Source organism: Orussus abietinus, unplaced genomic scaffold (genome assembly GCF_000612105.2).
Source record: "Orussus abietinus isolate OABI.00-Male unplaced genomic scaffold, Oabi_2.0 scaffold1023, whole genome shotgun sequence".
NCBI classification, from domain to species: Eukaryota; Metazoa; Arthropoda; class Insecta; order Hymenoptera; family Orussidae; genus Orussus; species Orussus abietinus.
In genome coordinates, this window is record NW_019395175.1 from 362 (window position 1) to 14464 (window position 14103).

The 14103-nt window shown below is 38.4% G+C and overlaps 1 protein-coding gene across 1 annotated transcript; it reads left to right on the plus strand.

Annotated features, from left to right (window-relative positions):
* Positions 1-362: 362 nt before the first annotated feature.
* On the plus strand, positions 363-4129 carry LOC111674212 (membrane metallo-endopeptidase-like 1; the record flags this gene model as incomplete). Its single annotated transcript, XM_023433669.1, has 16 exons — positions 363-381; positions 573-656; positions 741-937; positions 1202-1399; positions 1486-1596; positions 1749-1890; positions 1979-2093; positions 2173-2263; positions 2556-2732; positions 2824-2942; positions 3027-3085; positions 3185-3236; positions 3329-3396; positions 3481-3581; positions 3668-3829; positions 3958-4129. Coding segments are annotated over exons 1-16 (1867 nt in total), but the record flags the coding sequence as incomplete, so codon positions are not given.
* Between the last annotated feature and the right edge of the window lie 9974 nt (positions 4130-14103).

The window sequence follows — 14103 nt, forward strand, 5'->3', positions numbered from 1 at the left end:
TAATTATCCAACTAAAACAAGTGTAAAGAATTATTATGACACCAAAAGTCGAGAAAATGAAGTGGAAAAACCGCGTTACAATGTGTGTACAACTAAAACATGTGTAGAAATCGGTAAATAACAAATTATTATAATATATAAGGTTAATGTCGAAGGTGTGGTTCAATCTTAATAATGCAAAATCGTGAGAAGGAAACTAATCAAACCGAATATTTTTAGCTGACGATCTCAAACAAAATTTAAATACAAGCGTCGACCCCTGTGTCGATTTTTATGAATTCGCGTGTGGGAAATGGGCTGAAAAACCAAATATTCCAGATAATTATGTTCTTTGGACTCAATTTTCCGCTCTGAAAAAAAAGATGTGGACACAAACCGAAGGTACTAGTAAATTCAAATTAACCTAAATAACTTAATATGTACCTATATAAAAAGTGGCATTAATAATTTATGCTGAAAAGTATAACTTTTTAAACAATTTTCCACACATTAATATGCAACTAGACCAAGTATATCCGACTGTGCTTAAATTTGGGCATAGTTAATTTTAATGTGATTTTTATGCTCTACAGAAATATTATCAGAGATGCCCAAGAAAGACGACATTTTTGTAGTAAGGAAAGCAAAAGCGGTATACAGAATGTGCTTATACGCCGGTGATTATATTTTTTTGTTTACTAATTAAACTACTTCATTATGATAAATTTAGTCATCAACATCAACGAATTATTTTTGTGTAGATACTATATATGCGGAAGAATTGAATCAATTCAAACAAATGTTGGATTCAGTTGGCGGTTGGCCAATAACAATGGAAAAGTCAAAATGGAATCTGAACAGTCACAAGTGGATCGATATTGATAATTATTTTTCGCGATTTATTGGAAGTTCGTTTCTTTACACCTTAGGCAGAGGCCAGAGTTATACTACGCTGACAGTAAGGGAATATTTACGAAGAAATAAGAATATAAAATTTCTTTCCTAAAATTCAAAGTCACAGAACATTTTATTTTGTATTCTGATAAACGTAAATTTGTAAATTTAAATTTGTAAAATTGTAAATTTACGTTTTTCAAATATGAGAAAATGACAAAATAAAACAAAATGTTCAGAATAAAATAAACGTTAAATGTAATAAAGAATAATCACTGTACAGGGTCATTATTGTATAACAATTTCTTCTAAATTTGTTTTTCTTCAGATTCAGCCACCTCCATTAGGATTGCCATTAGATATGCTCAACGATAGAATGAATTACAGAAGTCAAATAGATGAGTACAGAACGTTCATAAAGGATGTGGTCAAGGAATTTGTACGTTTCAGCGGATCCAATGTTTCTGACAGTGATATCCTTAATGATATTAATGATATGGTATTATTCGAATTAAAGCTTGCCCAGGTAAATCATTTTTTCCATTATTTTCAATATTCCTTCTTCACAATAATTTTTTATACTTCCTCACACGCCACGATGTATCATTGCAGATTCAGAGGGATTCTACTTCTTCAGACAAGTCCGGACAGAGTAAATCGTTAAACATTTCCGAATTCCAGATATTTTATGACAATGCGTGGCCAAGCAGTGACAGATCAAAGGTAATTGAATAAATGTAAATATTTCCAGCTGCTAATTATTATGAAACAAAAATATTCGATAAGATCAAAGTCATGGTGACTACGAAGAGATATATTTAAATCTCTCAAATATTAAAAAAAGAAACGAAGTCTGATACGTATTATTATTTCAGATTAACTGGCTTGAGGTCATTCGAAATTTATTCTTGGGTACGGACATCAAAATCACAGACTCGTGGCCGATAAAAGTCATTGGTGAAAATTACTTCCGCTACCTCGCTAATCTACTCGATTACACACCAATTCGTACGATCGGTAAAACGAAAATAATTTATTTATGTTATATTCAATGTACCTCGTATTTCTCAGTAAGGATGAATTCATTTTTTCTATATTTCTACAGTAAATAGTGCACACTGGCGATTTGTGAGACACGCAATGAAATACTCGACAAAACGGTTGAGAGATCTTCGGAACAATTTTGATACAAACACTATCGGACAAGTGGTACCCACAAGGTACAAGAATAATTTGTTCACAAATTAATACACATATTGCTTGAATTTTTATTGATCAAACATTCATGTTCTCTTTCAGGAAACGGCAGTGTCTGTATGAAAATCCCTACGACCACGGAATTATTCACCAGTATTTAAAGAAATCTGCCATGAATAAAGCCAAGATAGACGTAAGTATTTATAGTCAGTAGAAACGGGAGAAATATCAAGAAAATCAGTAGAGTTTCAGGACAAATACATTTGTGCGAGAAACTCAGAGCGCCGAATAATAAAAGCTTGAGTGAGACTCTACCGAATTAACAACATATTATCAATATTTGTATTTTATTTTCAATATAAGAAAGTGGCGTCAAAACAATACATGTTGCTATTTCAAATCAATCTTGTTCTAATATTTATGCATATTTGTTTAACACTGAAAGGCGCATACAATGAACATTATTTATGCAATATTATTAACAGATCAGGAGAATGCTTCGTGAAATCAAGGCACAAATCGAAATGCGTATTTTGCACTCTACCATGACAAATTGGGAAACAAAACAGAATGCAGTTGAACGATTAAGGACCATGAAAGACTTGATCGGATTTCCAAATTGGTACAAGAACGAAACGGCTCTCAATAACCGGTATAAAAAGGTAAAAAACTAATACTAAATACTATTTCACTAAATTTGTTCTACTTTGGGATTATGATCTACCGTTAAATTGATCACATGTATTTTCACAGTACACTGTACGTAACTCCTATTTCAAAAACATGATAACAAGTGAAAGGGAAAAGCAGTTGGAGAAATTGCAAACCCTAGATCCAGTAAAACGAACAAAATTGGATCAAGCACCGCCAGAGTACGAATTGTTTTTAATTTTTCCTAAACGATTATGCAATTTTTTAGGTGAGCAAGAATATTAATAAAAGTATCTTATTTTCAGATGGTTCGCAAGTCCTTTCACGGCCAATGCATATTACCAAGGAGGGCTTAACGCAATACGTAAGTCCTTCATAAAAGAAAACATTCATAAAAGAAAACATTTTTAACATACATTGCTTTGTGACAATATAATGTAATTTAATTGTTAATGTTTTTCAGTCATCCCAGCTGCCATATTACAATCACCATTTTATGTCTTTGGAGGCCCCGAGTAAGTAAAATGTTTATATACCTCCAAATTTTCTATACCTATTTTTAAAGTTTTCCCATAATGACATTCTATTCTGTCTGTAAATATTCTAGTGCCATCAATTTTGGAGGAGTAGGTGCTCTTGTTGGCCACGAAATATCACACGCTTTTCCAGGAGGAAGTAAGTTATTCATTGATTAACATTCTTTTCAGAATGTCACCGAATTTTGTACGTATTTTAGACGGAAAATCTTTTTAATTGCAGTTCCATCATTTAAAGAACACAGCACCAGAGGACGTTGCTTTTCCCAGCAGTACAATGAGTTTCGTTTGAAAAAGTTACAGAAATTGAATATACCACCTCCGGTAAAGGATCAATCTTAATGATAACACTATAAATATTCTGCAATTAGGTAAATTATTCAAGTTATCATGTAAATAAATCTTCGCAGGAAAATAAACTGTCTACGTCGATGGAAGACGTAGCAGATACAGCTGGAGTGCAAGCAGCTTTTGATGCTTTTGAATTGAGATCAAAATGGGTGGAACAACCGAGACTTCCTGGTCTTGAGAATTTCACAAATGAACAACTTTTCTTTGTGGCGAATGCAAATGTAAGCAAAAATGAATTTCCATATTCCTTGTTTTAAAAAATTTGTTTAGCCAAAGGGTTAAAAGTGTTCTCTCGTCAAATTTTCTATCGATACAAATTATCATAAAACATCATATTTGATTTTAATAGATTTGGTGCCAGTACGCAGATCCACAGATTGTCGAACAACGTTTAACAGGAAAGTGGATGGACAGCCACAGTGACCATTCCTTCAGAGTAATAGGCTCACTTTCGAACAATCCTGATTTCAGTAAAGCTTTCCACTGTCCTGCTGGAAGTCCTATGAACCCCAGGAAAAAGTGTAACCTTTGGAAAAAATAAACGACTGAATTTTCTTGTATCAAGCTGATTACTCTCTATATTGGCGCCAGCATTACATATATTACATGCTCAGAAAAACTGAAATCTGAGCTACGATGTTGCATTCTGATAAGACATGTGTAGTACTTATAAAATATGGACATCCACAAGGGTTAAAAGGTATCACATGTGTAAAGGGTATTTGATTATGTAATGTCACGATTATCATACGTTATGATGAGATAATAGCAAGTAGTAAACCGAAATTAATACACCATCGCAGAATTACACGAGGCCTTGATATAGAAACAGTTGGCTAAACTTCTTTTAATGACTTCAAAACTTAAAAAATTCTTCGACGTACACTTGATGGAATAGTGACATTTTTTACCGCCATTTTTTTTAATTTTTCGCGGCAAGTACAATTACTGCAGAATTCTCTTTTTTCTCTGAAACAATTAAAATGAGTATACATCTGCATTGAAAATAAATAAAACAGAGAAGTTCCCGACATTTTTGGACGTACTACAAGTAGTAAATGTGGTTTTCAATAACGAATTGTTATTTGCAAAAAATCGCATTTTAATTAAAAAAAGAAAAAAGTAACGTTGTCGTCAGAAATCAAACAAACGTTTTAAACGCCTTTTTGCTAGACAGCGATCATGAAAATTATTGTATTACACAATGATTCACTATGGAATAAGTTAAGATTTTTAAATGTGTAGATGCAATTGTAGTATTCGAGTGGAATAAAATTGTTCTCGGAATTCGTCCTTAAGCGTTCTAGTAGTTGCCCTTCCGCGGCACGTAGTGTCCTTGCGGGGCGAGAGGCGCGCTCGCGTCACTCATACCACGACCTGATGTGCACTCGCGGCGCGGAGTGTCCTTGGTTGCGGCGGGGGCGGTGGTCGGAATCGCGGAGGGGGGGGGGGGAATCGCAACGGTGGCGGGAGCGGAAGTCGGCGTGGAAGATTTGGCCTTCGCGGCCTCCGTGGCGGCGCGCCTCCTGGCGCGTGCCCGTGTGATCCGGCAACCCCCTCCCTTACGAGGTGGTGGCTGGGGCATCGGAGGTAGCAACCTCCCCTTCCCCTTGCCCTTTGCTTTCCCTTCGCTCCGTTCCTACTCGTGGACTCGTGGGGACGCACAGGGGTGCCGTACGTCCCCTGTCCATGGGATCCGGTCTCGCGGAGCGGAGCGCCAGAGCGCGGAACGCTGCGAAGCGAGGGTGTTACCCCAGTGCTACCCCAGGAGGTCGTACGCCGCAACGCGAAAAGGTGGCAAGGTTTCGAGGCGCGGGCGTACCGTGGGGCGCACTCGTGCCGTAAGCCCGGAGGGTCCGGGGTTTCCGCGACAAGCAAGCGATAAAACTCACAAGGAAGGTATCCCAGGTCGATCTCTACGATTTGATTTCTTATATATTATGTTATAGAAGACTAAAAACTAAGCGACACGTATTTTTTTTATCTGCCATTAAACACTTTAAGGGGGTGAAACCACCGTCCAAAGTAAGGCATGTCAAGGGGCGATTTAGCAGTTTCACTCATAAGAACATAATATTTTTTAACCAATCCACCTGCAAAAGCTTTCTCAAAGCGAGAAATGAAAAATACAATTTTCTCAATTAAAAAAAAAATTAAGGGGTGAGCGTCACAGGCCCTACTTTGGATGGTGATTTCACTCCCTTAAAATGTTTAATGGCAGATAAAAAAAATACGTGTCGCTTAGTTTTTAGTCTACTATAACATATTATAAGAGAAAGCAAATCGGGGAGATCGACCTGGGATACCTTCCTTGTCAGTTACGAGAAGAGAAATGCTGTATTTTCGGATGGTAGAGCCTCGGGCCGTTCGCAGCGGACCGGGAAAAGTCGACTGTCTACGAGTCCCGGAGAACCCGTATTTATACTACAAAGAACCTTATCGCTATTTTATTCTAGCTCCGTCCCTTAAGGGGACTTCTCTCTCTAATCACTATTTGGCGAGGCTACACCGGGTTTTCTCGTCCTAGTGGAGTACTCCGTAGAATTTTTCCAGGGCGACGTGGAGGCGCTGAAACCGGAATCCCGATGTCGTCACGGCCCCAGTTTGATCTGATCTTTTCGATTAATCTTGCGGTCGCCTGGCCCTCGTGGAGTGGAGGGGTGATTAAAAGGGGTGCGGGAAGTCAAAGGGGTGGGGGACGGTAATGGGGTAAGGCCGAGGCCCGATTTGGGCCCTCAGGTGACCTCCTTCCGGGTCACGGCTCAGAGGGACCGGGGGAGGCAGTGAGAGGGGGGTCTTACGCCCGATTGCGGGATTCGAATCGCGTGGAGCACGATCCCGCGATCGGGGAATTTTCCTAGGAATTTTTCGTCTCTTTACTTCCTTGCACGGAGTGAACGCCGGACGAGCAGGCCCGGCGCGAAGGTGCACGGGTCAAAAGGGCGACGTGTGCCGGACAATGGCACCCGGGAGCCCAACTCGCCGGCGGAAGAGGGGTAGGCCCCCAGGGGGAGAACGCTCGGATGGGACTCGGCCATGTGAGCGAGGGAGAGGGACGAGGGTCGAACCTGGTGGCTGGATTCTCGGCGCCCCCGGGGCACTTGAGGTCGCCGAGTCCGAAGGGAAAGGATTTTTTGTGGGGTTCGGGAAAATCCCGCGTAAGTCAGCGATGCGAGCGTGCAACCAAATATTCTATTACTCCGTATTTTAGATAGTCTGTACGAATTTTCGTCAAGCAATGTAAAACCAAAGATAAAGAATGTGTTAAGGCTTTCCGATATAAAGTTTGTCCCCATCACGATTTGTGCCACGCAGCAATTCGTGCAATGGCAACCGTACATAGTGTACCTGCATCTTGTAAGAAAGTCATTTTGTACGTAAAAAAAGGATTCACTTTCCATTTCTTTAGAACCATTAAATCGTCATCTTGCAAAGTCTGTCGTCATAGACGTCGTTTCTTACCCGTTGCGATTAAATCTTGACGGACCGTAAATATTTGAATAAAAACAAAGATCAATTGCAACACTCGTTAAAATCCCAGAAAAGAGTGTAACCAATGGAAAAAATAAATGACTGTATTTCCGTCTACCAAGTCAGCTATTCCCTATCTTTTCAATAGCGTACTTTATTAGATAAGTCATATTACAAATTTTACATGTTCAGAAATCCTGAAATTTTGGCTTCGATTTTGCATCTTGATAAGACACGTGTCGTATATATAAGAATGCATCTATCGGTGTTAAACCACAGGTGTTAAAAAATATCACAGGTGTAAACGGTATTACGCTTGTACACAGTCACGATTTCACGTTCTGAAGAACGTGTGCCTAATATACATCCCTTGTAGCACAAAATATTTGGCCTATATTTTCTATATATTTAACGAATATCGTACATTTTATAAATATTTAGCTGACATTTGAAATATTTGCAAAACGTTTACTTTAGAATATTATCTCTANCTAGCTTCCGTGACTGCTTCTATTAATTTGCATCTGTCACTCGTGTAGAAAATCGAGATATCTTTGTTCGGTTTTGGGGGACACTTGAAAAGTGGATCATCGCTTTCTTCTGTGTCTTGTTGGTTTCGGAGTAACAGTTCTATGGTCGCCGGCGACAACGATCTTTGAATCGAATTGTTGCGGGCTGGAACATTATAAGCTCCGACGAAACTGCTTAAAATCACCAACAAAGGCAGAAGTTTTATGAAACAGAATTCCATGGCTACGCGGAACCTTGCTGCGACAGCAGGTGGACATTTTATAACACTGAAATCGTGATCGCGTTATCCCTGGCGTCCATCTTTAATATTTCATACACTCCACTGAAGAATAAATCTATTTTTAAGAGCCACGAAGAGTCGATCCTTCACGACTTCGAGTTTTATTTCTAATTCCAAAGAGGATTCGCTTCTTCAATTTACAATTAAATCATTACTTCCACTTCAATGTTCCCATCAAGGCGTAAGATTTTCAAAGCGAAGTAAAACAAATAGAACCGTTACCGACAATAACCCTATGATTGTTGAAAAGAAGCACCCATGGACAATTTTCTATTCATGAAAATTAAGTATACCTTAGTTTTTTTATGATAACGATTAATTTGCCTTGGATCTAAGAAAATTTTCAGAATGTTAAGAGCCATATTAATATTATATAATTACTTCTTTTCCATCGATGATTTACCGGATGCACTGCTCTCCCTTTCTATTTTATCTGTTTCCATTCCTCAAGTTTTAAAATAATGTTTGCACTTTTCACAGCCATTAATTATGTTGTCATTAATTCCTCAATTGCTCCTGAAATAGCCTATATTTTTGATGTCACAGGTGAACGTCCTCTTGTCATGTGAATACATAACAGACAGAAATTTAATTTTGACGAAATGTTAAACAAAATCATGTACATCATTACTCACCGCAGGCAACAATCTTTCAAAAAAGGTATCTAATTAGACGAGGAAAAAATAACAACTTAGGAGGAAAAACCGTGTCAGAGTATATAAGAAGAGAACGTACAATTACTTCGTCGAAAAATTCATTAATTAACTAATAGTAACTGATTAACTATGTAACTAATAGCAAATAATAAAAATAATTTTCGCCCTGCACGATTTAGATTTATATGTAGACACATAATAAAACGTCTCGAAATATGATGTTTTAAATGAAATGTTTTTCAAAATTTCAGTTTATGGTTCTAGTGTTTCTAGTTCTTTTTAGTTACGTTGTAGAAGATTGATAAGCTCTCCACAAAACTAATAATTCCATAAATTAAGTTTGGCATTCTTTATCATCCAGACATGCCTGTGTTTCACAACTTAGGAGTAAATGAGGTCGATTAAAATTCAATTTGATCGTATTGCGTGAATCGAAGGAATCAATGAGGAGCGTGAACGAAGTCCCACATTTATGATTATCACGGGCAAACTTAAATAATCCTTATTTGATTGGTTTGCACATTTTGCATTTCTCAATTTCGTCATCTTTGTGGACCTCTTTTTCTTTATGAATAAGTACATGTCCCAAGGTGGGAACATCTTCATATCAACCCAGATTCTAAAAGCCGCGGAGGTCTAGATCCAATTGAAAGATTTCAATTTAACTTCAAATTGCGATCCACGATAGGACCGTGGATCTTCCTTCATGGAAAACTTGTACTTCGAAGAAAATTATATCATTAATCATTACTGAACTCTGTAAAACGTCCTCGAGACAGTAAAAAAGAAAATGGTGTCACGAGATTCCCCCACTAGTATGGTTACTAAAATTCCGCTTGGAATTAACGGACTGTGAGTAAAAAATATTAATAATTCGTTGCAATAGTATTAATGTCAATATTCAAACGTTAACACGAAATGATTTCCGACTTCGATTTTAGTTTCCAGGTATGCCTAATTCTAATTATTTCCACGAGTATTACGTGCTATAATAATCCAACTAAAACAAGTGTAAAGAGTTAATATAATACCAAAAGTCAAGAAAATGAAGTAGAAAAACCTTGTTACAATGTGTGATGATATTTGTTCAATTGTAAGTCAGATTGGGGGAAGAAGAATAAAGAATCGTCTAAAGTTGGAATGTATCGCATTCACTTGCGCAAACAAGTTTGATCAGAAACAATTCATGCATCTTTGAAACTTGGACCGCGTTTTGCAAATGCCTCACAAAGCATCGACATACAAAAAGAAATGCAGATAAAGAAATGGAGTTGTATAATAAATAATTAAAAATGTTCTATTTATTGGCTGCCTAGTTCCGATGATACTGAAGAAAGGTATGCATATTTCTCAATTTCTCACAAATTTGGTCGTAATTCTTATTTACTACTGAACACAGACTAATGTCAAGAAAATCTAATCTTACAAGAAAATAATTTAAAATGATTTCAACGTTTCCGTCCGTTGATCGAATCACATATATGATAATTTATAAGCAATAAAAAGATTGAATCAAACCTAAAATCATATGGCATGTTTCCAAAAATGTTCCTCCTATTTCTAGTAATAATTTCTGAAAATCGCTTCTTCGGAAAAGTACTTTGACGTCTATTACAGAAATTTTCACGTTATTAAAAATATTTAAATCTATCCCTGAACAGCCTTTTCCCGCACTTCCGTAATTTCAGGATTCTTTCCCTCTCTGAGATACAATAAACGTTGCCAGCCAAAAATTTTAAAAAGGTGTAACAAATAACACAAAAATCTTGTTGAATATGCCCAGGAATAAAATTATTTATTACCACTTCCTGCACTTATTCTAGACGTCTTCTCTTATTTTTGTTTCTTGAACGAGAACGAGTGGCAGTCCGAATATTTCGCGGAAGAGAAGTATGTCGAAGCGGAAACGTGGACCTCTTGGTTTTGAATGTTTGTGATTTTAAGGATAAGGTTTCTTTGGCGAGTTTCTCATTAAAAATTCGCGAGGCATCATCAAGCGCCTTCAGAAGATCTCGATGTTCTTTCTCTTCTTTTGCAGATCGTCTTCTGGAAGGACCTGACTGATCGTTCGAGGAACTACCGAGAGCCTGCAAGATGGCCGGGTCCAGGTCCTCACCTTTTCTTCTAGCTTCCGTGACTGCTTCTATTAATTTGCATCTGTCACTTGTGTAGAAAATCGAGACGCCTTTGTTCGGATTTGGGGGGCACTTGAAAAATGGATCATCGCTTTCTTCCGTGTGTTGTTGGTTTCGGAGTAACAATTCTATGGTCGCCGGCGACAGCGATCTTTGAATCGAATTGTTGCGGGCTGGAACTTTATAAGCTCCGACGAAACTGCTTAAAACCACCAACAAAGGTAGAAGTTTTATGAAACAGAATTCCATGCTTACGCGGAACCTTGCTGCGACAACAGGTGGATACTTTATAACACTGAAATCGTGATCGCGTTATCCCTAGCGTCCATCTTTAATATTTTCGTACACTCCACTGAAGAATAAATCTATTTTTAAGAGCCACGAAGAATCGATCCTTCACGACTTCGAGTTTTATTTCTAGTTTCAAAGAGAATTCGCTTCTTCGATTTACAATTAAATCATTACTTCCAGTTCAACGTTCCCATCAAGGCGTAAGATTTTCTAGGCGAAGTAAAGCAAATAGAACCGTTACCGACAATAATCCTATGATTGTTGAAAAGAAGCACCCATGGACAATTTTCTATTCATGAAAATTAAGCATACCTTAGTTTTTTTAGGATAACGATTAATTTGTCTTTGAATCTAAGAAAAGTTTCAGAATGTTAAGAGCCATATTAATATTATATAATTACTTCTTTTCCATCGATGATTTACCGGATGCACTGCTCTCCCTTTCTATTTGATCTGTTTCCATTCCTCAAGTTTTAAAAGAATGTTTGCACTTTTCANATTTCCACGAGTATTACGTGCTATAATCATCCAACTAAAACAAGTGTAAAGAGTTAATATAATACCAAAAGTCAAGAAAATGAAGTAGAAAAACCTTGTTACAATGTTAATAATGCAAAATCGTGAGAAGGAAACTAATCAAACCGAATCTTTTTAGCTGACGATCTCAAACAAAATTTAAATACAAGCGTCGACTCCTGTGACGATTTTTATGAATTCGCGTGTGGAAAATGGGCCGACAAACCAAATATTCCAGATAATTATGTTCTTTGGACTCAATTTTCCGCTCTGAAAAAAAAGATGTGGACACAAACCGAAGGTACTAGTAAATTCAAATTAACCTAAATAACTTAGTATGTACATATATAAAAAATGGCATTAATAATTTAAGCTGAAAAGTATAACTTTTTGAACAATTTTCCACACATTAAGATGCAACTAGACCAAGAATATTGTTACGTCCCACGAAACGCTCCCTGCTCCTGCATCGGCCCGGGTATCGAACTAACCCGGGAGGCCCAGGATTTTTCTTCTTCAAAATAATAGACTCATCGAGTCTAAAATTCATTCTTTTCAATCCACACAACCGAGGGCCCCCCCTCTTAGTTCTCGCGACAGGCTGTTACCACGCTACGTAAATAGTAGATAAGTCAAAAGGGGTCCCGAAGACCTCGAGCGTAGCTGCTCCCCGTAATATTCAAAATATATAAGACAAGGGGACACGCGATGACGGATACCACCCTTGCACGGGCGAGCTCGTGAGTCCGGGCAAAACGGCGACATTAACAATCTATCCCCAGAAAAGTAAACATTAACTTCCGTCTCCCGGGGACACTTCTCCTAAATTCTTCGCTCCGAACTCCTCTTCCACAGACTCGTGGCCGATAAAAGTCATTGGTAAAAATTACTTCCGCTACCTCGCTAATCTGCTCGATTACACACCAATTCGTACGATCGGTAAAACGAAAATAATTTATTTATGTTATATTCAATGTACCTCGTATTTCTCAGTAAGGATGAATTCATTTTTTCTATATTTCTACAGTAAATAGTGCACACNAATTTCGTGAAAGGAAGCGAAGCCGCACAAAGGCTTCGTGTCCTCCTTCACGATTAGGGGAAAGAAAGAAGAAAATTCGTGAGGAAGCGAAGCCGCACAAAGGCTTCGTGTCCCTCCTGCACGATTTAGGAAAAGGAAGAATTTCGTGAAAGGAAGCGAAGCCGCACAAAGGCTTCGTGTCCTCCTTCACGATTACGGGAATAGGAATCTGTGAAAGATAGAAATTTGTGGGTCCCCTCAGCGAGTCCTACGCGAACTTATCGTTATTGGTGTGAAAGGAAGAAAAAGAAAAAAGGGGTTTCATTAACAAGGTTGATTAAAAAAGGGAATGGGTTTACAGTTGTAAGGTGTATGTGTGTGTGTGTGTGTGTGTGTGTGTGCGTATTTCTTAATATTTTCTTGGAGCTGGATCTTCGAGAAAACAATTCGCCACGAATGGACTAACGAAATTGAAGTTGGAGCGAAATCGCGTTGGAACAACTTAAGAATCGAGTGAGAGAGTCAGAGTTAGTGTTCATTAGAGAGTGTCTCACGAGTGTCTTTAGAGTGTCTCACGTTAAAAAAGTCTCACGAGTGTCTTTAGAGTGTCTCACGTTAAAAAAGTCTCACCGTGTCTGGCCGCGTCTCTCGTTAAAAAAGTCTCCCTGTGTCTGGCCGCGCCTGCGCTCGCTGCTTAAAACACTAGCTTTTATATATTTTCCACCCCCGACGCTTGAGGCCCAAAATTCGGGTAGAGGTAGAAGTCAAATTCCTATTGGAGGAATTTGGAGTGGTGGGAGTTGGAAAAAATTGTTAAATGGACAAAATGGGTAAAAGTGGGGATTCGAAGGCTCTAATTGGAAGAGGAGTTGGAAAAATGGGACTTCGTGGAATGAGTGGGATTTAGGGAGGTTTGGTTGGAAAGTTTGACTTGGAGTAGGGAAATTTGGGAGAAATGTTGCTAGGAGAGGGAATTTGACGTTCCTTTTTTAGGAAAACTAAATGTTTAAGATTCGAACCGATTTATGGCCTCGCACGTGCAGGGGTGGTGTCGGTTATCGCGGGGGTCCCTGTTCCCTATCTTAGACTTTATGAGTCTTCAAGTACAGGGACCCCGCTGTCTTACTCGCTATTTCCCGGGGTCGGCGGGGCGCGAGACCGAAACAGGGTGGCCCCGAATTGCTTGAGTCTAAACAAAAATGACATGTTTATTATTTTCTTCAGTGACATGGGCCTCCCGGTCTCAGTCCGATGCGCGAGCCGATGCACGTGCAGGATTTTATTATATATATTTATTTATTACGAACGCACGTGCAGGGAGCGTTACGTGGGACGTAACAATGTACATACATACCTGGCTTTGTCAGACAGTTATGCGAATGAAAACGACAGGTAACTTAACTTGTAGGTTACCTGTCGAAATGTTTGGGTCCGTGAGTAGGGGGCCGATTCTGTACTTCGAATCTAGTGAAAATTCTAAAAGTGAACATCTACGATTCCGTAACTTTCATATGGTAAAAATGAGATATACTTCGCATAAGATTATTCGATAAGAAACTCCGAGATCTCGGACCACGATCATTCAGTATAAAGA